The sequence below is a fragment of the Lactuca virosa genome, chromosome 8, assembly GCF_052849685.1.
Source record: "Lactuca virosa cultivar CGN04683 chromosome 8, Lactuca_virosa_CGN04683_v6, whole genome shotgun sequence".
Classification (NCBI taxonomy): domain Eukaryota; kingdom Viridiplantae; phylum Streptophyta; class Magnoliopsida; order Asterales; family Asteraceae; genus Lactuca; species Lactuca virosa.
The window spans coordinates 17,814,295-17,839,880 of NC_136433.1; the positions used below are offsets into that span (position 1 = coordinate 17,814,295).

A 25,586-nucleotide genomic window follows, 5' to 3' on the forward strand; every position below is an offset into this window, starting at 1 on the left:
ATCCATGAAACAAGAAACGGTTTGAAAGTAAAGGATGGTCAATTGAGTTTGTTTAAATTTGTGGGATTTTGGGTCTTAATTTGAAAGGAAATCTCTATAAAAATCTCAAAATTTTGAATCAGTTTATGATATAGTCGTAAATTAAATTTCATTAACAAAAAAGTCAATAGTCAGATTTTTTTTTTGTTAATGAAAATTAATTTAGGACTACATCATAAATTGATCCAAAACTTTAGTAAATTGAATCTCAAACTTATATGTTTCCTAGTAAATTATATAAAAAAATACAAATAATAACTAAGTGATAAATATATCTCCTTATTTGTAAAAATACTTAGTAATATAAACACATACTATAAATTTTGTTGTCCACTTGCCGGTGAGTTGAACCACATTATTATATATAGATATTAAAGTTGTGGAAGAAATGAATAGTGAAGTTAGCATACTTTGTCCAGGTTTGGTCCCTTGATTTACATATCCGGTCCCTATACTTCTTTAATTAATTTATTCATGTCTTTTTGTTTGTGTTCCATTCAACTTCCCATTTTTTTGGCAGAATTGGTCTCTGTATTATTGTTGGAAGTTAGGAATACTAAATTTGGATGTTTTTTGGCAACTTTGTTCATTATTCTTTACCCATTTTGACACTTTTGGTCCTTGCAATCAATATTTTTACACTTTTTTGGAACCTTTTAATATTTAAAGTTTGGCCACAAAACTTTAACGGTTTGACAACTTTGATCCCTTTTCTAAGAAGTTGCTAATTCCTACCCCTTTAATTCTTTAGCCATTTTCACACTTCTGGTCCTTGCAGTCAAAACTTTTACATTTTTTGTCCGGGGCAAAGCCCGGACTTTTCATCCTTGCACTTTCTATGTCTGTCATATTTATCAATTCGGAAACAACATTGAAAGCTTCTGGCCTCCGCGTAGCGGGGGTAACCTTTCTAGTAAATAATAATAATAATACAATACAGTGTTGTCATTTAGCCAAAATTTGAAGCATTAGTTTTCATATGATTAAATTCGAAAATTGACATTGCTTTTAAAAAAAATGACATTGCTTTGATGATTCCTTTAATATTTAGGCAACAATTAAGAGGGTGGATTGAAATTTTCCATATTTATTACCATCTTATACCAATTTTAAATTTTTTCTAGATATATACCAGGAGTTATGAGTTTTGAAAATAGTATTTCTAGATATTTTTAGGATATTCTTTATAGTAATGGGTAAAAGTTGCAACGATTTCCCTCGGGTTTTGTATCAATTCAATTCTACCCTAATCTTTTTAGAACTGGAAGAATCCACCTTTACCTTTCGAGTTTTTTTTTTTTTCATTTTCATAACTTTGAGTTACAAGTTAACCTTCTTTGACCCTAGCCAATACCATCTCATCCATAACGTCAAGTCTAATATTATCAAATATTGCAGAACAAAAGCAAATAACTTCTATACACAATAAAATGCACACGTGTGTGTATATATATATATATATATATATATATATATATATATATATATATATATATATATATATATATATATATATATATATATATATATATGTTTTACTCAAAACACATTCAAACTCAAATCAAAAAGAGAAAAAGGAGCATCATCATTGACCTAGCTATCATTCTTTATAACAAAATTTTAGTTATAGGGTTGAGATTACCTAAGAAATGTAGATGTTATTGAGAGCTCACCACCAACCCATTATCAAGAACAACCGAATCATATTAACATGTCGATAGAAGTATGCAAAAGCCTACACAATTTTTTCTTTTAAAATGACAGACCCCCCCCCCCCCCCCCCCCACACACACACACACAACCCCTCTAATCTACATAACTTGAAGCTGTTTAAGGAAACTGTTTACATCATTTATCGTTTTTGTAGGATCAATTGCCCGTCGACCAGTGAGTCAATTGGGTTGATCCTCAACTGAGTTCAAATTCTTGGTCAACTGACTTTTAAAGATCATTGGTTGGCTGACTCATTGCTCTTATTTTTGTTCCACATAATCCCTCGTTTGAATTGCACTATAAGGCAAATGTATGTTTGTATAGTTATACGACCAAAAACACAGTTTAACATTTTTTTGTTCTTGGAACAATTTTGGCGGAATGCTAATTAACCCAATGAATCACAAGAAGAAAAACAGTAAGACATCTTCAATATATTATAAAGATATGATGTTTAGAGATCTTAAATCACCAATCTAAAGAGACAACGACTATGTAGTCTTAGCATGATAACAATATTTTTTTCACACAACCCTTAATCTACTTCTAATTCTACATTTTTATCAATAAGTAAGACTTGAACCCTTAACTTATTGGTTGGGTGAAGGAAATATCAAATATTTGTCATTATTGTAAACTTCAGGGTCTTATGGTGTAACTTACATTCTTACATGAAGTCAGCCATTTGACCAAATCCCATCATGCTAACAAGTTAAATGTTCGATTTCCGTTTTGTAGAAGAAAAGCTTTGACAGTTGGAAGGCAGCAGTCCCCCCACCTCTTCACACCACAAACACACACAAATCGTTTTCCGAGGCTACACTTCTCTATGTGCGTACATATATAGACTTCCCAAAATAAATCAAATTCCCAATAGCATAAATAATAGCTCATCTATATTTTAGCCAACTCTTTCGTAAACGTCTGTGAGTAATAATCTTTCACAGGTCTTATCGCCGCTTCGATACAAGAATCTTCCTTTCCTTATTCCTTAAGAGTCCACGCACTCTGTTTTTTTATTCACATGCTCTGTTTCTGAAATCGAACATCAATGGGGTTTCTTGGCATTTTCTTGGGAATCATTGGTGTCGGAATTGGGATTGTTATTGGTCTTGTTCTTGGGTTTTACTTGTTTATCTATTCCGACCCCCAAAACGAACCCTTCGAGGTAATCTTTCATCTTTAATTTCTGCAATTTCTTGCTTGCATGTCTCTACCGAATGTTGGATGTTTCAAGAAAAGTTTGAATTTGTGTCATTTGGGTTGTTCATCGTTTTGATTAGTTTGTCCCGATTCTTGATTCAATTTTGATGCATTTAATTAATCAAATGGGTACATTTGATTTTGTGCTAGTCTTAATAGCAGTTTCTTGTTCCCTGATTGTTGCTGCGATGATTTAAATACTAATAAATTAATTAATATTTTATTATGGAAGAACTGTGAACTGCGAAGAGCAAACGGTGAATGATTTAAAGATTTGTGTTAATTAAATTTTCACCTGTAATTCCTTTTTTTAATCTTATTTCATGATTTTTTTCTTGAAACTTACAGTGGATGTAATTGATAGATAGTGACAAATTAGTAGTTGTTATCTAGGTTTTCTCTTTTGGGGGTTTTCTCGATAATCTTTGAATTTTTGTTCAATGCTCATATGTTACAATCTTTAATTTTAAATTTTATTGATTTGATACTTTGTTAGGTTTATGCTATTATGGTATATTTATCTGATAATTAGCTTTTTTTTTTTTGGTTTTTTGTTGATAATCTTTTGATGTAAGCACACAAAAGCTAACGATTCTTTGAAATTCTCTGGTCTTTTTTGGGACGTATTTAAGCTTTATTTTATGTAAAGTGGTCACCTTTATTTACTTTTGAACTTTTGTTTATCCTTTCTGTTCTTTTATGTGATTCTCATTAAATCATTATTTTAATCTTTGATATAATATTTATTGATTTAGTAACTATTGGTGTTGTGATAACTTGTAGGCTTCTAAGAAGTAACACTTGTTTTCCTTGTTAAAAAGCTGTCTTATTAGCTGTTTTGTTTTTTTTCCAACCTAACATTTTTCATAATTTCATGTTTTATGGTTTGACTTATGCTTAATATATCCAACACAAAGTTCAAATTAACTAATTATAATGCATTTTTAATGATTTTGCTACTTCAGGATCCAATTGTGAAGCCAATTTCTGAGCTTGATACAACTAGTTTACAAGATTTAGTACCCGAGATTCCTCTATGGTTGAAGAATCCCGATTATGATCATGTACGTATTTCAAAAACTATCTTTCTTGATTCTTCAATTTATTCTTCTAGCAACCCCTGAAGTGATCAATACACCCCAAAGCATAATGTGAGATTCAAATCAAGTACACTATGGAGTGTGGACCCACTGTCTACAAGGAGTCCAATCCATATTCAAACAATAACCCTTGACTATTTTTGTCGGTATATCGTTTCTTGTTTCTTTAACTTGCCTTGTTTACAGGTTGATTGGCTGAACACATTTCTTTTGAACATGTGGCCTTATCTTGACAAGGTACATCGTAAGAAAACAAAAAATCTATAAAGTTTTTTTTACATTTTTTTTTATTATTTCGGGGAGAAAAGCGTCCAAAATGTTAAATTTCAGGCAATTTGTGCTGCGATAAGGCAAACAACAGAACCAATAGTTGCTGATTATGTTGGGCAAGGGCATCGACCTATAGAGGCAATTACTTTTGAGACCTTAAGCCTTGGGACCCTTCCTCCTATATTTCAAGGTGAGTCAAGTGGACTACATTGTAAATTCTTGATCTGATTGTGAATTCATGATGTGGTAAATGACGATTATGCCCCACGTATATTATTTGCTGTGCTAGGTATTAAAGTTTATGAGACCAATGAGAACCAACTAGTAATGGAACCGGCGATTAAATGGGCTGGAAATCCGAATATAGTCATAGTTGTGAAGATATCGTTTTTGCGCATCAAGATTCAGGTATGACAATGTGGTAAGTGACAATTATGCCCCTTTTGGTTATACAATTCTGATTGTTAATTTGTGGTTGGTTTTTAGTTGGTGGATCTACAAGTGTTTGCAGTTCCAAGGGTGACTTTGAAGCCTCTTGTCTCGGCTTTTCCATGCTTCGCTAATGTCGTTGTATCTTTGTTGGAGAAGGTACAGTTTGGGTAGTGTTTGGTATGATTGAATTTGTTATGATTGAATCAGTGTAGAATGGAATGGAATGGTTCATTCCATTTTGCGTGATGGAATGGAATAGACCATTTCATTCCATGGGCGACGGTGTCTTTTAGTTCATCATGTGGAATGGAATGGAATGATTTTTTTTTAAATATAATCTATGTTTATATATAAAATTTATAACAAGACATGTCCTTGATTTTAGTCAAATTTATACTTATATATATATATATATATATATATATATATATATATATATATTTGACTAAAATCAAGGACATGTCTTGTTATAAATTTTATATATAAACATAGGTTATATATATATATATATATATATATATATATATATATATATATATATATATATATATATATATAACCTATGTTTATATATAAAATTTATAACATGGTTATATATAAAATTTATAACAAGACATGTCCTTGATTTTAGTCAATATATATATATATATATATATATATATATATATATATATATTAAATTATCTAGAAAATATTTTATTATTATAATCTCATATATAAATTTGACTAAAATCAAGGACATGTCTTGTTATAAATTTTATATATAAACATAGGTTATATATATATATATATATATATATATATATTAAATTATCTAGAAAATATTTTATTATTATAATCTCATTTGGGTTTTTATTGAGCTTTTCTTATGTTTCATTTTAAAGTTTTGTAAAAATATAAATTCTACAGTTATAACTAAATAAATAATATGTAAATGGTGTTAAAAGTTAAAACTATACCTTGTATATTAAATAATTTTTTATATGAAAAAGTTAGTTTCTTTTCTACAGATCAACCAAATATGATCAGGAAATATATATAATACATCTTTCGTGTCATTCCTTTCATTAGTCATTAGTCATTACATTCCATTTAACAAAATAGACTCTCAATAATTTGATACTTACAGTTATTTTATCACCTTATTTTATTGGATTTATGTATCTAATCCTTTTTTTGAACTTTTTAAAGCCACATGTGGACTTTGGGCTGAAGGTACTCGGAGGAGATGTTATGTCCATCCCTGGCCTATATCCACTGGTTCAGGTTTATATTTTGTCCATTTCTCTTCCAATTAATGCTTAATTAAACTTAAAAGATTAAACAATCTCAAAATTTTATCTGGTTTTTCAGGATATTATTAAAAAAGAAGTCGCAAAACTCTACCTTTGGCCACAAACTCTTCAAATACCCATTCTTGATTCTTCACTGTAAGTCCATCAAACGTTTTAATCTTTGACCAGTTGTTAAATACCTAAACTACCCTTCAAAGAAAGACAAACAAAGGGGCAAATTGGTAAAATTCTCACAATATTTTCTGGTCAGTGGTGCTGTGAAAAAGCCTGTTGGAGTGTTACATGTGAAAGTGATACGGGCAACGAAGTTGATAAAGATGGACATATTGGGACTTTCCGATCCATATGTAAAGCTTAAATTAAGTGGAGAAATGTTACCTTCGAAAAAAACAACAATCAAGAAAAAGACATTAAATCCAGTGTGGAATGAGACCTTCAAGCTTGTAGTCAAGGACCCTCAAGCTCAAACCCTTCAAGTTAATGTCTTTGATTGGGACAAGGTAAAATGACCAAAACACCCTTGGGTAGAAATGCAACTCTTTGTTAGAAATGTGATGATATCTGTGCTTTGTTCTTTAGGTAGGGAGCCATGATAGGTTGGGGATGCAAGTAGTGCCATTGAAGATACTACAACCAAACGAGACAAAAGAACTAACCCTTGATCTATTGAAGAACACCAACGTAACAGATCCACTGAAGAAACAACAGAGAGGGCAGATTATGTTGGAGATGACTTATGCGCCATTCAGGGAGGATAGTGATGTAGTAGTAACCGGGACCCTCAATACGCCGACTAAGAAAGAGAATGGTGCAGGGTTCGGCGGCGAAACCCCAATTGGTGCCGGCGTACTTTTGGTGACTGTGCAAGGGGCTGAAGATGTTGAAGGAGAGCATCACAACAATCCATACGCCGTGATTATATTTAGAGGAGAAACAAAGAAAACAAAGGTCAATTCAGAGTTCTTTCATACCAATTCTGAAGTTGAAATCGCATTCTTTGACCTAATGATAGTAATGATCTTCAACTTTTCATAACAGATTATTAGAAAAACTCGAGATCCGAAGTGGAATGAAGAGTTCCAGTTTATGCTTGAAGAGCCTCCGATACATGACAAGATCCACATCCAGATTATGAGCAAGAGAACGCGAATGAGTTTCTATGCAAAGGTTTTCTGCTCTTAATTTACTAATTTCATGAATTTCATGGTTTTAAAGTACCGATTTGAATGATGTGCAGGAATCACTAGGACATGTGGTGATAAACCTTGCTGATGTAGTGTACAATGCGCGGATTAACAATAAGTTTCATCTCATAGATTCGAAGAACGGCCTGGTACATGTCGAGCTCCGGTGGAGAGAAACTTGATGTTACTCGATGATGGCGGAGTCAAAATCGGGAGTGGTATAGTCAACGTGATGTACTTTTGAGCTTTTTTGAAATAGTGTTTATGTTGATGAGATGTGAATTAGTTCTATACTTCTATACATATTGGAAAAAGAAAAAATACATAAATATATATAATTGGAATTTGGTTAAGATCTGAAATTCTGAATTCATTTATCGATATACTTAGATTCATTGTGCTAATTTTCCAAAAAATAAAGATAAACTGTAATTTATTTTTTTGGAACGGCAGCAAACTTTTTGACATGGGCCACAAATTGGAGGGTATCGGAGGGATGTTTCTCTCGTTTTTTGTGGGCCACATCAATTTTTCCTCATTTTTCTTTCCCTCACCTAAAACCCAAGGAATGGGTGGAAAGCTTCCCTCACTATTTTTTTTAAATATATTTCATACATATATTATACTCATTTTGTAGGGAATTAAAAACCATGAATTTATATAATTTTATAAATATTAAAAAAGATAAAAAAAAAAGAACTGACCAATAGAACGAGGAGAGAGAGTGCGGCACCCCCTTCTCCCACCTCTTTCCTGAGGGCTGCTTCCCTCACCCACGGTACGGTGTTCCAATGGGAGGGAAGCTTCCCGCTTCCATTCCTTTCGGCCTTAGAATTAAGTAAATAAAAAAAAAAAACCCAAATCTATTTGGGTTACGAGGTGTGTGTGGGTTGGTGTTTGGTGGGGATGAGGATAGGGTGTGTTGAGTGTTTGATGTGGTTTGAGTTAGGGTGTGGGTGGGATGGAGGTGAATAGGTAGGGGTACGGGTATAGGTCGATGCGTGTGGTTTGTAACTTTGTATATTTTTGAAAACTTTTGGAATTGAAATATAAAAAAATCATAATTATTAGTTTTTTAAGTCCTTTGTAATTTTGAAAAACATAACAAACATGTTTTTAAGAAAAGAATTTAGCAAGTGCGTTTTCAAAATTTCACTTTTCTTAAAAAAAAATTCCAAAAATAACTATAGTGTTTTATACAACCAAACACAACTTTAGATCTCTATATACCCTCAATTCTCTCTATTAGATGTTTCGTAGGTTTTGAGTTTTCATCTTCAAATCTAGATGATAAAATTGTGTTTGTTTTGATTTCGAAAAACCAAGATGGCATTGTTTCATGCATTTTGGTTCTCAGATGAAGACTAAAATCGATTAATCGTCGATTTCATATTTTTCATCACAACAAAAACATGGTGAGATAGTGGGATTAGGTCCATTTAGGTTTTGATTTCTTATAGGTTTGGTTTGTTTGATAATAGAGTGATAAAGGAATAGAAGGATTACAACATTACACATGATCATGTTATATAATAGAATGTTTCATTGATAAATGATAAACAGTGAAGTTAAACCTCATATAAATAGGGATACATAAGAGACCTAATCTAAACCCTAAAGGGCTTGGGCCAAAACCCTAATCACTAACATCCCCCTGCATTTTGATCGGGAGGGGACGATTAAACTGGAAAAAAGAAACAAAAGAACGAAACATAAAAATTAGATGAATACAACGGCAACGACAGAATCAGAACTCTAATGATGACGGCTAACAACTGCTGCTTGTCGGAGAATAAGTGGCATTTAGAGGCGGTTATGTTGTAGAAGAAGAGAAGAGTGACAACAACGACGATCATGGAACTGACAGCAGAGGAGTCCGGAGAAAGGCAGCGAGAAAGAAAGAGGGCTCGAGATGCGACACGATTACAGTGTTAATAGAGAGAGACAAATGCATATCATAGGTTGACTTGGAAAATAGATCTGAAGAAGACGTGGCCAACCGAGGAGGAGATAGAAGGGTCGGAGGCAGGGGCCATCAAAGGACAAGGCAATAGAAGAAGCCGATGAAGAAGCTCTGTTTGGTACCAGTAGTTGTTTTATTATTTAGGAGGAGAAGAGAAGAAAGTAAATAATATGAAACAGAATGAAGGCACCTCCGACGACTATTAGAGAAATGTCACCGGAGGTGGAAGGCGGCGGTTGGGGGTTGTGATCAGTAAGGTTTTAACCGAGAGCTGTGATACCATATTATATAATAGAATGTTTCATTGATAAATAGTGAGATTAAACCTCATATAAATAAGGATACATAAGAGACCTACTCTAAACCTTATAGGGTTTGAGCCAAAACCCTAATCACTAACAGATCGATCAAAATGTGGTGGTGCAGAGCCTTTACGAGGCAGGGGGTAGATATAGAGATAAAGAAAGGTTTGGTTCTTTCACCAATCTCAAAATTTTACTCGTGGTTTGTTCTTGTTTGATTTTACAAAGTGTTGGATAGTAAGTTTCTGAGTTTCAGTAGAGAAAATAAAAGAAGTAAAAAGAAAGTAAGGAGAGAAAGGAAGATAAAGGAAATAAAAAGAAATTTGTTTTTTATGTTTCCGAGTTGGAGAGAAATGAAAGTAAAATTAAACATTTTGTTCTTTCTCTTCAGATCCTTCCAAATTGGAAGGAAAGTTAGGAGGAAAAATGATCATTTTATTTCCTTCCACTTGCATCCTATAATAAAACTCGGTAACACTAATTTTTTTTTTTTTTTTTACTTTCTTTTCATTTCCACCTATTTCTTTTTTTTTTCTCTCGTTAAGCTGAACTCGAGAACGAGTTGTAAATAAATAAAGATGAAAAGAGTATGGATGAGTTAGGTGTGGTCTCATCTTGTTTTTAATTAAATATTTTTTTTAAATGAAACATGTCTATAGTTTTTTAAGATATTTTTTGAGGACGACCAAATTTGCAAAATTATTTAGTAGATGATTCAAAACTAATCGATAGTAGGAAGTTGATAATTAGTAGTTGAAAACAAGGTTGTTAAAATCTCAATTTTGATCTTAAAATCTTATGATTTTAAGATCCTACAACTAAAAAACGATCTCGATCACATTACGATCCCGATCTCACCTCTTTAGTTATAATATATTGTCGAGTATCAAAAAAATAGTATATTCAACTTTAAATCAAGCACCGCAAGTTGCAAGAAATCTTGAAGATAATCAAAATTTCATCAATTCATCTCAAATTAGGCATGACACACTCATAAAAATCTATTTGTGATCTTATGTTTTTAGTTGTATATGATCAAAATGATATATATATATATATATATATATATATATATATATATATAATTAAGTTGTTTTTTTTTAAAATTTTACGGTTTGTAACAACAAAAAATATGGTTCATTTAAAGTTGATTCCATATACTATATACTTCACACGAAATATCTTATGAGTAAATTTAAATATGATTTAGGATCTTTCGATCCCGATCCTAATCCCATATTATGATTCTGAAGAACCTTGGTTGAAAGTTTCTTTTCAATAGTATCTACGTACCTTAAAATAATATTTTTAAAACTCATTTTTCAACTAAAATTCAAAATAACTAGAAACTTTCTTTTCTTTGAAAATATCTTAAAGTCCTCAGAAACTTTCTTTGAAAATCTGCTAAAACCTCTCCTTTAAAGTCAAATAACCTTTATTAATTATTATATACCCCCAACGACCTCAACACTGGTCTCGATCAAATCGACTACTTTTCTCCACAACCTGAACTCACATTCATCCATATCAAGATCCGAACGAATTACAAGATTATTCACTCAAAATGATAATCGATATAGTGATGCAAGTTGCTCTAATTCTCATCACCCTCTTCATGTTCCTATGGATGCAAAAGATTCCTCAAAATCTCTTCACCAAATTCCGTTACAGAAACCGATCCAGTTACTCCGCCAAGCGTCACTTCATCATCGGCGCTCAGCTCTTGGCTAAATCCAGATCTACCAAAGACCGATCATCCGCCATTAAACTAGCCAAAACCGCCGCCGAAGAAGCTGACAAATCCATCGCTCTCGATCCAAAGGACGCCGCGTCACACATACTCAAAGCCCTAGCTCTCGATGTGCAAGGTTTTGGCACATCGGCTTTGGAAGCGCTTGATGTCGCGCTGTCGCCATTGACGTCGAAGTCGTTGAGCAGCGAAGAGAGAGGAGATGCGTTGTTGAAGAGGGCAGAGATCAAAATTAAGGGTAGTAAGAGAGGGCTAGTTGACTCAGCGATTGATGATCTGCAGCAATCAGTGAAGTTGAAAGGGGATAAAGCGACGGCGTTTCGGTTGTTGGGAGAGTGTTATGAGAAGAAAGAAATGAAGGAGGAAGCGGTGGAGGCGTATGAAGGTGCACTCAAGGTTGACCCCAAGTGTACTCCGGCTCAAGATGCATTGAATCGATTGGGTTCAAGTTCAATTTCAACACAGTGAGATCTAACAAGTAGGGAGAAAAATTCGTACTTTTATCTTCCATTTTATTATATAAATGCTTCTTTTTCTTTTCAATCAAATGACAGCCGAAAGAACACACAATATTCAGCCACGAATCTCATCTTTTCGTGCACTCTATCTATGTTAATTCCTTTGCTATTGAGTACTCTTGAAAATCTTTCTTTAAGACCTAACATATATGAATAGTGAGATGAAAGAGCAAAAGGGTGATAACTGATAAAGGAGTAGGATTCTTATATATATACATTTGGGAAATGGTAATTGAAGAATAGTTGTTAATTGAACTGATTTAGGCAGTTGTCATAGTTTTTTTTTTTTATGGATTTTTGAGAAATAGTCTCTTGCATGTTTGTTACAATATGTATTCATTATAATCAATTAACATTTTGTTTACAAAACATGTGTATAGATGGAGGCATCAACTCGTATCTTATCATATTTAATATACATGAAATTATATTACAAATGATTCTAATTTCTATCATTTAATTTTCATCATTCTATCTTCTGAAATTCTTGGGGATTGATTGATTCCAAAAAAAAAATTACGAAATCAAGCATATTAGAGTAAAAACCAGTTTTAAAAAACGGATCCAATTAGAACTATGACATATCAACTCATTCAGCGATAGGTTATTAAGAAGTTAATGCTTCAATAGAAAGGACCTTTGATAGCCACAAATAAAATTGCGCTGCTTCGTCAGATAGGAATATTGAAAATGTATCGGTAGGATCAGTAATTGTTGCAGATAGCTTGTGGCTGTAAATGTTGAAATGTTTGTTGGAGAAATGTGTATTTTGCAATCAGATATCAAAAACACACCCTTTACTATAAAACACATTTTAGTCAAATAGCATCATTATACTAATAATTAAAAATACCTTTTAATAATCAAATAATAATTACTTCATTTACTTTTACTTAATATATTTTTAATTATTCATTTACTTTCACTTAATATATATTAATAAATATCTATAATTCTATACTATTATTTAATAAAAGTAATTGAAAATAACTTGAAACCCATCCCATTTTTTCTTTTAACCCTTAAAACCCTAGCAAAGTTTAAAAACTATATTTTTCTATCTTTTCTCTTTTGAGAGAGCATCACATCACCATCAAATACCACTCAACCATCAGACCATTGTGGTCATCAGTCCACCATTGTCATTAGACTGTCGGAACACCTGTTGGATTAGGTGTCTAAGCCATAACTATATTTGGTATGTACTTGACCCGGTTGTAACATGATTCTTTTGGGTTGCCTTCACTGGAGCAACTTGACTGAATGAATAATGGAGAAAGAGGTTATTATGGTTTATTAATATATTATATGAATAATATATTAAAAGAGAAATCATATTTGTTTAATTAATATTGGTCAAAAATTAATTTAGAATTAATTTTGTGGTCAAAAGAGATTAAGTGAATTAAAGGGACTGAACTTGTAATTATTGGATAATTGCAAGATGGGCTGAGGAACCCTTGGAAAGGGGTTGGACGAAATCCTTATGGATAGCCCATAAGATTTCGTCCAAGGAGGGATTCTGAAAGATTCTTATGGGCTGCTTAGAGCCTAAGCAACCGGATAAGTGTTTGACTGAAACCCTAATTCTTCGCCTATATAAAGGATCCATAGGCTTCATAATTTTGGCGACACCAACCCTAAGAAGAGTTCCAAGAGCCGAAATTACCTTCCCCTCTCTCTCTAAGATTCTCCAATTTGCTTCGGTGTTTGTGATCTATTAGAGGCACAACATTTAAGGTGCTAAGGTTCTCAAAAGCTCAAGATCTTCAAGCTACAATCAAAGGTAACTTTCTAACTTGTTTATTAGATATGATTTTCGATTTTTATTGTATGCTAGACTAGGGTTTGTAAGTCTTGGACAATTATTGCATGTACAAAGTAGAAAAACTAGATCCAAGCATTAGGGTTTGCACGAACACCATATGAATGTTGTTTTGCTCATAACCCAACAGTAGTATCAGAGCCTATGATGTTTTTCTATTGTATTTGATGCCTTGTTAATTGTTCATAGCTGAAATAAGAAAAAATTCATTTTTTTGGTTTCTGACTCGACTCACGACGTGACACAATGCATGTCACGACGTGAGTTCTGTAATATGCTGAATCTCGAATTTTCTGCCCTAATTTTGGTTAGATAATTACCATATATTGTTTTTCAAATTTAAAAATCAGATTTTCTGTTAATTAATATCTTAATCAAATAAATGGATAATTGTCAATTTAAGATAATTACTTGTTTTATAAGATAAAGATTAATTATTTGTATTTTAATTTGAATTATCTTGTCAAGAAAAAGGATTAGGTCATATTATGTGATAATTATTGATTATATGATATTTAATTATTTTTCAAATTTGATCTAAAAGATGTTTTGAAAAGTTCAAAATATGCCCTCAAGTTTTGGAATTTAAATTTTTGATTAATAGTTTTAATTTTGAAATATTTAAATTCTAAACCCTAGAGTTTTAAAAGTTAAAATTCAACCCTTATACTATTATAATATTAAAAGAGTAATAATATATATATATATATATATATATATATATATATATATATATATATATATATATATATATATATATATATAAGATAAAGCTAGTCTTACCGTTAGTAGGCCTCATTTATGAAGTCGATCTATAAGGGGGTATAAAGTTGATGTCTATAAAATGACAGTTTAATGGGTGTCCACTCTCACCCACCGCTTCCTTGATTGGTGGATGGTCGTTAGCCGAACGGGTAGGATAGACAACCAATTCCTCATTAATAAGTATAATGATTATAATAAAGTAACTAAATGTTTTTATAAAATTCCAAATCTTAGTTACTTTAGGAAAAATGTGAAAATGTATGTTATTCCATGAAATTACACTTTGCACATTGCCAAGTCGTTAGTGGAGCGTGTGTGGTTAACCGGCACACTAATTCAGGACTAGCAAAGGTGGCAAAGGGTAACTTGATGTTTATCATAGATCAATGGAGCGTGTGTGGTTAACCGACACATTGATTAGGTGGTAAATGACATCGAGAGTACCAAGTACATTTGCATGGTTATTCACACCTTGTTTTTGATCCTCGGTATCCCAGTCACAAACTTGAAGGGCATAATCGAGATTTAAATATGCCATTGAAAAGTTCAATGAATCTCAAAAGAATCTAGGAATTTCAATTCATTTAAAACTTAAAGTCCTTTTTCGTTTTTCATGGTGGAAATTGGTAAATCGTCATTTACCTACCTTCATGTTATTTGCAATTAGATTACAGCATCTCTTTTCTGAATTGTAAATAATCATGTTGGATCCTAGCCCTAATTTCTCATTTGGGTGTTTAATTGGGGATCATTATCTAATCTAAACTTTGTTCCTTTTCTATTTCAGATGTCTACTCAAAACAACAACAACGCTTCTGGCTCGACCCCTTCTGGCCCATTCTCACTCATGAACTTGTGTGGGAGGGTGATATTCGATGGGACCAACTTCAATGATTGGATCCGCAACATTCGCATGGTCACCCGCTACGATGACAAAGAGTATGTTCTCTACAAGGAGCTGAAAGAGGTCAACGTCAACACTCCTACTCCTGAAGAAATTGTTGCTTACGAAACTTATGAGCGAGATGATACGAAGGTTCATTGCATCATGCTCGCAACAATGACTGCTGAACTCCAAAAGTCCTACGAGGACTACTATCCCTACGAGATGCACCAAGATTTGATGGAACGTTACCATCAAAGTGCCAGGTAGGAGAGGTATGAGATCATCGCCTCGATGATCACTACCAAAATGAAGGATGGAGAGTCCATCACGGCCCACTTGCAGAAAATGCAGAGATTCGTGGACCGTTTGTTGAAGTTGAATGTGAACTTTGACGAGGAGCTGGCCATAAATATCTTTCTTCACTCATTGCCTCCTTGTTATGATCAGTTTCGTATGACCTATCATATGAACAAGGAGGAGGTCACTCTGAGCAAACTTCAAGGCCTGCTAAGGACTGCTGAGTGTAGTCTGAAAGGCAAATCTACTGCATCTACTCCTACTACTGCTGCCCATGTCTTGGCTATTGGGCAAGGGAAAGGAAAGGAGATGAAGGCTCCTTCTAAGAGCCACAAAGGGTAAACCCCATGATGGATCCTCTTCTAGTGGGACCAAAGCTGGTTCTGCTACCCCCTCTTTCAACCCAAAAGAAGCAGAGTGCTTATATTGTCACGACAAAGGGCATTGGAAACGAAGCTGCCCGAAGTATCTGCAGGACATCAAGGATGGGAAGATAAAGCCATCATTCGTAGGTATTTATAATATTCAATCTAACAACTCATCACATGCTATTTCTTGGGTCCTTGATACAGGATGTGGTTTTCACATTTGTTCTGATTTGCAGGGTCTAAGAAGAAGTAGGGATGTGGAGCATGGGAAAATGAACCTGATCATGGGGAATAGGAAAACGTCGCCTGTCACAAAGATTGGAGTTTACTCTTTAGTGCTTAGTAGTGGGTTAGGATTAGATTTAAATGATTGTTGCTACTCGTCAGAAATGGCGAGAAACATTATTTCTTTTCATGGTTTGTACAGACAAAGTTTTAGATTTTCGTTTAATAATGAAATTGGTTCTATTAAAGCTTTCTTGAATGGTACTTTCTATTTTGAAACATTGCCTTGTAATGGAGTATATGAAACTATGAATGTTGTAGATAACTTAGGAGATAATGTGTTGCATATCGATTCGTCCAATGGTTTGGACAAAGCATGCTTGTGGCATTGTCTTCTTGGACATGTCAACAAGAAACGCATAGCCCAACTCCAAAAGGATGGAGTGTTGGAGTCATTCGACCTCAAATCGGATGATACATGCGAATCTTGTTTACTTGGAAAGATAACCAAGTCACCCTTCACTGGTACTTGTGAAAGGGGTGCGGGTTTATTAGATCTCATACATACAGATGTATGTGGACCTTTTAGATCCACCACAAGGGAAGCGAACCACTTCTATGTGACTTTTACTGATGATTATAGCAGATATGGGTATATCTACTTAATCAAGCACAAGTCAGAAACCTTTGAAAAGTTCAAGAGTTTCAGTAAGAAGTGGAGAATCAGCTGGGCAGGAAAATTAAGATGCTCTGATCCGATCGAGGAGGTGAGTACATTAGTATTGAATTCCACGACTACCTCAAGGAATGCGGAATCGTTTCGCAATTGATGCCACCTAGGACACCGCAGTTGAATGGTGTGGCTGAGAGGCGCAATCGAACCTTGTTGGACATGGTGTACGCCTTAGAGACTGCCGCCCATATCCTTAATCTAGTCCCACCTAAGAAGGTTGCCAAAACACCTCGCGAGGTGTGGACATAGAAAGTTCCCTCGTTGGCACATATTAAGGTTTGGGGTTGCGAGGCTTTCGTAATACGAGAGACTCACGACAAGATCGAACCTCGTAGTGAGCGGTGTATTTTCATCGGCTATCCACATAAGTCCTTTGGATATCTCTTCTATAGACCGAGTGACAATGTTGTCTTCGTTGCGAGGAGAGGGGTTTTCCGAGAACGAGAACTCATATACCAAGAGGACAGTGCGAGGCAAATTGATCTTGAAGAGCTTCAAGAGTCAAGCGATGAAGGAACCTATAACACTGGCGTTCAACCCGAGGAGGAAACTCCTGTTGAACCGATTGACGAGTCCCTACCTCTCAGACGTTCTAGTAGAGTTAGTGTTCCACCTGAGTTTTATGGTTTCCATATTACTACTGAAGGTGATACGTTTATCAGTGATAGCACACTGATAAATTTAGATGAACCTAACAACTACAAGGAAGCCATGGCAGGCCCGGAGTTTGCAAAATGGAAAGAGTCTATGGACAGCGAGATTCAGTCCATGTATAACAATCAAGTTTGGAACTTGGTTGACAATGTGCCAGGTCGTAAGACGGTCGGGTGCAAATGGATCTTCAAGAAGAAGACCGACATGGATGGGAAAGTGCACACATATAAGGCGCGATTGGTTGCGAAGGGCTTTACTCAAACTCCTGGAGTTGACTATGATGAGACTTTGTCACCAGTAGCGAAGATTAAGTCTATAAGGGTTATGCTAGCCATAGCTACGTTTGATGATTATGAAATATGGCAGATAGATGTCAAAACCGCTTTCCTTAATGGGAAGTTGGCTGAAGATGTTTACATGAGTCAGCCAGAGGGTTTTGTCGATGCGAAGCACCCTAATAGAGTGTGTAAGCTTGAGAAATCCATCTATGGATTGAAACAAGCGTCTCGCAGATGGAATCTTTGTTTTGATGAGAAAGTCAAAGAGTTTGGTTTCTCGAGAAGAGAGGATGAGTCATGTGTATATGTCAAAGCCAGTGGGAGTATATTTAGCTTTCTCGTTTTGTATGTGGATGACATACTACTCATAGGAAACGACGTCCCAACCTTGCAGGAGGTTAAGTCCTGGCTTGTGAAGTGCTTCACTATGAAGGACCTCAGAGAAGCTGCTTATATTCTAGGGATAAGGATTTTGAGAAATAGGAGTAAGAGGTTAATAGGACTTAGTCAAAGTACTTACTTGGATAAAGTGTTGAAACGTTTCAGCATGGAAAATTCCAAGAAATGGGAGTTACCAATCCAAAGCAATACCAAGTTGAGTAAGACTCAGAATCCGAGTACTGATGTCGAGATAGCAGAGATGAGCTGAGTACCTTATGCTTCCGTAGTTGGCTCAATCATGTATGCTATGACATGTACTCTCCCTGATGTGGCATTCGCTCTGAGCATGGTCATCTAATATCAAGGGAACCCTGGTAGAGCACATTGGATCGCAGTAAAGAATATTCTTAAGTACATTCGGAGGACTAAGGAATGGTTTCTTATCCTCAGTGGGAGTGATGACTTGAGAGTGCGAGGATATAATGACGCCAGTTTTCAGACTGACCGGGATAATTTCCGATCTCATTCAGGTTGGGTCTTTACCCTAAATGGAGGAGCAGTGACATGGAAAAGTTCCAAGCAGGAGACCGTAGCTGATTTAACGTGTGAATCAGAGTACATAGCAGCGAGCGAAGCGTCGAAGGAGGCAATATGGCTAAAGAACTTCATCGGAGACCTTGGAGTTGTACCGGCCATAAAGGAGCCTATGGAGATTTTCTGCGATAACGAAGGTGCAGTTGCCTTAACCAAGGAACCGAGGGATCATGGCAGATCCAAGCATATCGACAGGAAATATCATTTCATTAGACATCGGGTAGAAGAGGGACTCCTCGTAGTAAAGAGGGTATCGTCAGAGGATAACCCAGCAGATCCCCTTACGAAGGGACTGAGTAGGGTTAAGCACTTGCAGCACGCTAGGAGCATTGGGCTGAAGGACAATATTAGTTTTAGTGATTAGATAGATTTTAGAAACTTGTAATAGTTAAATTGTAATTAGCATTTGATGATTAAATAAAAGAGTATTATTTATAAGTAAAGTTACTGTCTTGTGTTAATTATTTACTATTGTTTCACTTTGCATGTTTTGACTTCCTGAATAATAAGATTATTTAAACCATCCACAATTGATAATACATTGGAAGTAAGTATGAAAGAAAACTGTCATGAATTGGATTGTAGATTGTCTAAGCGTTTAGACATAGCAAAGGTTTGCTGCAACTTTCATGAGTGCTTATGAAATATGATTTGAGTATTGGATAAACCCACGCTCACATGAATCACTTCATGGAGTTTAATCACGAGTGATTATGAGACGATAATATCATATAGTCTTTAAACCTAGATATATGAGTTGTTGTTTATGAGTCGGTTGTGCATTGATAATGTGTAAACGCATCAGTAACTTGATGTTATAAAACACATTGTTGTGTACGATTTGATGAGTAAATAGTACAAGCATATGAGTCGAAGTTTATCTGTTCCTTTTATCCTACAAGGCTAAAAGCGATATCTTGGGCCCCTCGATGATTTTGTTTTGACTTATGTGTCGGGCCCGATCAGGACTGAATCGATGTGTTCAATTAAGTTCTATGTCAGACGAATCAGAGATCGAGAAACAAACTGCTGGACAATAAGTATGACTATGTTCCATGTAATTGTCCACACGATATCTTGAGAACGGAGGACTATATGATCCCTTATCTATAGGACGTGTCAGAGTTCGACAACGGCTTTTGAGAGCTACGATTGCTAATCGGATTTTGAAGTCGTACCTGCATTTATAGTTATTAGACTTATCCAAGTGGGAGACTGTTGGATTAGGTGTCTAAGCCATAACTATATTTGGTATGTACTTGACCCGGTTGTAGCATGATCCTTTTGGGTTGCCTTCACCAGAACAACTTGACTGAATGAATAATGGAGAAAGAGGTTATTATGGTTTATTAATATATTATATGAATAATATATTAAAAGAGAAATCATATTTGTTTAATTAATATTGGTCAAAAATTAAATTAGAATTAATTTTGTGGTCAAAAGAGATTAATTGAATTAAAGGGACTGAACTTGTAATTATTGAATAATTGCAAGATGGGCTGAGGAACCCTTGGAAAGGGGTTGGACGAAATCCTTATGGATAGCCCATAAGATTTCGTCCAAGGAGGGATTCTGGAAGATTCTTATGGGCTGCTTAGAGCCTAAGCAACCGGATAAATGTTCGACTGAAACCCTAATTCTTCACCGATATAAAGGATCCATAGGCTTCATAATTTTGGCGACACCAACCCTAAGAAGAGTTCCAAGAGCCAAAATTACCTTCCCCTCTCTCTCTCTCTCTAAGATTCTCCAATTTGCTTCAGTGTTTGTGATATATTTGAGGCACAACATTTGAGGTGCTAAGGTTCTCAAAAGCTCAAGATCTTCAAGCTACAATCAAAGGTAACTTTCTAACTTGTTTATTAGATATGGTTTTCGATTTTTATTTAATGCTAGACTAGGGTTTGTAAGTCTTGGACAATTATTGCATGTACAAAGTAGAAAAACTAGATCCAAGCATTAGGGTTTGCATGAACACCATAGGAATGTTGTTTTGCTCATAACCCAACAACACCAACGTATTGGACCAACGTCGTCACTGTCATCAGATTGTCGAAACTCCAACGTCACTGGACCAATGCCGCCACCGGAGAAGACCAGACCATGCAACTCAAGCCACTCGTCGGCGTTTGGTTTCGTGTTATCTTACTCTCTCTCTGTCTCTAGATCTTACTCTCTTTCTATTTCTGGTGGTTACCGGGTATAGGTTTCTGACGACGGTGATGGTGTACGTCGGGTGGATGGTTGAAGTCGACTATCTCTCTCTCTTTTTCTCATGGTAATTTTTGGCAGTTTGATTTCGACGACGATGATTGTTGTTGTCGATGGTGATTGTGTCCGTCGGTTGTGATGGTTAACGCTGGTGGTAATGGATGTCTTTTGGGATAACTGAACTCTAATGTATAATGCGGTTCTGATGTAAACAAAAAATATTAAGTGAATTTAAAATATTATAAGATTTAAGGAAAAAACAATTCATATTTACAATGATTTTAGTTTTCAATGTTATACGTTTTTCAAGATGTGAGAGTTAAAAATAGGGTGTTTTTTTTGGTAGAAAAGAGTTGACTTAAAAAAGAGGTGTTAATGGGGTGTTTATATAGTAGCATCCTAGATTAAAACGTTTTTTTTTTTTTTTTTTTTTTTTTTTTTTTTTACATAGATAGATTTACATACACATGAGTCACTATACGCTAAGTCCAACCCATCAGATTCTCTTCAACTATTAGCAAACCCACACGTAAGTGGTGTTTTACCAAAACTTAGATCTCTCACAACTGAATCTAAACAACTATTTTCTTTGAAAATTGCATTATACATGTTCTCTATATGAACAATTAGTACTTGCACAGCTGGATGACGTTCGTGTATTCAAAAATTTAGAATACTCTATGCCGCTTCATGAAGGCAAATGTAACGATTGTCTACGGAATTTTGAATTTCATTTACATGGGCTGCAATTGTAGAACTACTGCATTGAACATTTTTCTCTTATTTATGAATAACAAATGTTCTACATTCTACACCTTTCAAAATGTATTTAAACAAGTATTTGATCGTCATGTTCCAACTGCAATAGTAGGTCAAATTCAAATGTGAATGCTAAGAAATGAAATATTTACATTTCAAATTCACATTGTGAATCTGGTCAGATCAAATTGAATTTTTTTATATCAATATTGATGTCTATTTATAGAAGACAAAAAGTTGAACATTTTTGTATATTTAGTTTTTTTTCTTGGATAAAAAAATAAACCTAAATATTGAAAAAAAACAACATAAGCAAGTGAGGTTTTTTTTTTAAAAAAATTGTTTTTTTATATATCAATATGGATATCTATAGAAAGATGATAAAAATTATGAATTTTGGTATATTTGGTATTTTTTTCGATAAAAAACATGACCTAAAAAAATAAACGAAAAAACGAAGTGAGTTTTTTTGGTATAAGGTGCATTCGTGTCCAATATATAAATCTACATCCCTTCTCTTGGGCATTGATCGTCATAACTTTTTATGTTCACGATTGGTTCCTTGTTAATAATGATTTTCTATTGAACCTCATATATATATATATATATATATATATATATATATATATATATATATATATACACACACACATACATACATACATACATACGTATGTACGTACGTACGTACGTACATACATACGTACATACATACACACACACGTACGTACGTACGTACGTACTACATACGTATATACATACATACATACATGTTGTGAAAAACGCTCGACGTTAGCTAGTCGGTGGATTAGGGTTAAGGGATAAATCGGTTAGGCGAGGACCCTAAATTGTTAATTCGTTGATTTTTAAAAAATTAAATATGACTTAATATTATAACAAAGTTCGTAAATGTCACACCCCCAAACCGGTAATACGGCGGAAACATTCGTGGGCGGATGACTTCATGTATAGTATCACAACAATTGCATAATAGTAATCAAAGTACAACAACCATGATATTGATAAAATATAGTTTTACATTCGTGTTCAAATCAATGTTTACTTGACACCAAAATGTATAGTGAAAACAAAAAGATGCAAATCAATGAATCTCCGTCTTCTCAAAACCTGTGGATACCTGTTTACTGATTCCCTGAGAATACAAGTAGTTTTGAAAAGAGTGTCAACAATTAAGTTGGTGAGTTGATAAGCATATTTATAAATTATATGAGAAATCTGTTATTTGTTCCTTGAAAATGTAAGTGTGTTCTTCCAGAAAATCCTATATTTTCTGTTGTGAATGAATTGTAGTCTTAATACTGTAAGACCAAAACGTGTAAATGTTGTTGTACTCTGAAATAGTATGATGTAGTTCTAATTCACGTAAAACCATAAAATGAATGTTTCAAGAAATGTACGTTTCTCTGTAATGGAAAATAGTATACTGTAATTGTATTTGTATGAAATTCTGTAAATGTATGTGCCTGAATCCACCAGCTGTACTGTAAAATAATGTATTATAGTTCTATATTTAATAAAACTATATAAAGTTGTTTACGTATTCGTACACTAATCGTATTGTTCAATACCCAATTGTGAGTTATTATAACCATACTTGATGACCTAAGATGGCCTGAACATGACGTTCTTCAGACGTCGGAAACGGTACGACATTTGTCACCCCAGGCCTGCCGGCCTAACTGTAGCTAACAGTTTAGGTGCAAGATTGTCAATCCCGTATAGATCTATATACAAGTGTCTCGCTCTCTCTCCAAGAAACTCTGATTATAATTTCAGGGCTTGGATGGTACTTAGATAAGTACTTGAAGTATATCTCACAAAGCTATATTGACAGTTACGTGTAGAATAAAGAAAAGCTATTTTGTATTAATAAAATCATATGTATGACTCATAAACTATACCTATTATAGTTTATATATTTGTATTGAATCCCGAACTAGTAAAGTAGTATGTATATTTTAGTAAAAACGACAAATGAAATTATTTGAATAGTTTTGATATTAACACAAGATTTCCTTGTGTTTTACTTGTATTCCCCCCCTTAAAATATGGAAAATAGTGAAAAAGTAGGGGTATGAACTCACTTGATTTGACAAAACCGCGAGTTTTTGCTGAAAACCAGGTTCTGCGTGGGCAGAGTTTCAAACCGAAAAACTCTTTTCTCGGGGGCTTCGGGTGTTCCGGGCCTTTCTTCTAATGTTAGGGAGGTTCCCCAAGCTTCGGGGGGGGGGGGGGGGGGTTAGAGTGAAGAAATGAGCTTCAATCTTTCATGCATGCCACAAATCCATACCAACTTTCAGATCGGAACAATATTATGATATAGGGACTCTTAGAATCCATAAAGTTGCCAAGTTGATAGATTTACTCCACTCAAACATGCAATAACATAAATAAGATGGACAAAACTCAAGATCTATCCATGATAAGCAATAAAGTTGGAGCCTTTGATACTTACAAAGGTCCAAAAGCAGGAAAAGACGGTGATGATGATGATACTTTGTCCACACCACTACTAGAGTACTTCTTTCTTCTTCTTCTTCTTCTTCTTCAAGCTAGAAATGCACCCAAATGACAAAGGATCTTAAGGAGAAATAAGATTAGGGTTTCTAGAGGTTTAGAGAGTGAGAGTGTAACATCCGGATTTCCAGGTATCATAATTTAAATATTTGTTTTGAGATGAGAAGAGGGACTCGACGAGTTTACGCCTAAACTCGTCGAGTAGGATCACGACTGATGACTCGGATTAATGAATGGACTCGACGAGTCGGTGAGTCGACTCGACGAGTCCACGCTGTGGATAGAAACCCTAAATCTTTGGGCATGTGCCCTATTTAAGGGTCCTTATGGCCTTCATTTGCGGCCACACGCACACCTGAGAAACCCTATCTAACCAGAGAGCATAGAGAGTGAGAGAAGGAGCTAACTACATCACCATTAGTGCATTCTTGCAAGAAAGAAGGAGGGGATTCAAGCTAGGCTGGTTGAGGGGCTCAGATCTGCTATCATTCCAACAATGGTTGCTGCTAGAGGTATGAATCCATGCCTAATTTCGTGTATATAGTAGATCTCATGAACCTAGGGTTTCTTTACCCCTTCTTTAGTTGAGTTATGGAGCACGTGGAGTCCCTTTGAGGAATAGAAATTAGATCTGGACCTTGAGAGGTCCAGAGAGTCCCAAAAACCAAGCTTTATGCTGTTACATGAGAATATTGAGCCTAGGGCACCATTTTGAGGGTTATTTCATCAAATAGAGCTAGATGTGTGGTGCATGGACATAAAGATTGGACTTTTACGTGACTTTTGGGTGCTAGAAGGTCAGATCTATAAGTTAGAGAAACATATCTGACCTCAGAAGGTCAAATGAGTGCTGCCATGGAGGAAAATCGTCGAGTCCATGAGAGGACTCGACGAGTCGGATCGGGTTGCCCCGCGATTCGTGATCAGTGGTAACCCGTCGAGTGAAAGGTTAACTCGACGAGTCGAGTGAGGCCTTAGGAGGATTCAGAGGACACGCATGGACTCGCAGAGTCAACTGAGTGCACTCGGCAAGTCTGGTCAAAGTTGGACCGTTGACTGGAGTTGACTTCAGTTGACCTCAGGGTTTGGTCAAACTGATTCAAGAGAGGCCATGGAGGGGTAGAATGATCTTCTACCCATTCTTTAAAGATGAGAACATAAGAGAGTACTGATTAGAGATATTATCATTTTGATAGGCGGAGGCTAGATCGGGGATATCGAGCACGAGAGTTTACTAGACATCATACGAGGTGAGTCTTCTCACTATACATTACCTAGAGTGGTATCTATGTGCAGACCG

General features: G+C 35.0%; 2 protein-coding genes across 2 annotated transcripts; both read left to right on the plus strand.

The window, feature by feature from the left end:
• Positions 1-2,479: 2,479 nt before the first annotated feature.
• Positions 2,480-7,589, plus strand: SYTC (Calcium-dependent lipid-binding (CaLB domain) family protein). Its single transcript, XM_079068396.1, has 12 exons — positions 2,480-2,920; positions 3,921-4,019; positions 4,242-4,292; positions 4,386-4,515; positions 4,615-4,733; positions 4,812-4,913; positions 5,949-6,023; positions 6,111-6,187; positions 6,303-6,552; positions 6,632-7,000; positions 7,091-7,219; positions 7,290-7,589. The coding sequence occupies exons 1-12, from the start codon at positions 2,804-2,806 to the stop codon at positions 7,416-7,418; spliced, it is 1,647 nt and encodes a 548-aa protein (XP_078924522.1). The 5' UTR covers positions 2,480-2,803; the 3' UTR covers positions 7,419-7,589.
• Positions 7,590-10,915: 3,326 nt separating this feature from the next.
• On the plus strand, positions 10,916-11,878 carry LOC145134936 (Tetratricopeptide repeat (TPR)-like superfamily protein). Its single transcript, XM_079069741.1, has one exon. The coding sequence runs from the start codon at positions 11,066-11,068 to the stop codon at positions 11,717-11,719; it is 654 nt and encodes a 217-aa protein (XP_078925867.1). The 5' UTR covers positions 10,916-11,065; the 3' UTR covers positions 11,720-11,878.
• The last annotated feature ends 13,708 nt before the right edge of the window (positions 11,879-25,586 follow it).

Excerpts from the sequence above, each read along its gene's own strand:
- SYTC (XM_079068396.1), top strand. The coding sequence starts at position 2,804 with ATGGGGTTTCTTGGCATTTTCTTGGGAATCATTGGTGTCGGAATTGGG. Across the intron at positions 4,293-4,385 it reads TGTGGCCTTATCTTGACAAG|GCAATTTGTGCTGCGATAAG; the intron begins GTACATCGTAAG and ends GTTAAATTTCAG. Across the intron at positions 6,553-6,631 it reads ATGTCTTTGATTGGGACAAG|GTAGGGAGCCATGATAGGTT; the intron begins GTAAAATGACCA and ends TTTGTTCTTTAG.
- LOC145134936 (XM_079069741.1), top strand. The coding sequence starts at position 11,066 with ATGATAATCGATATAGTGATGCAAGTTGCTCTAATTCTCATCACCCTC.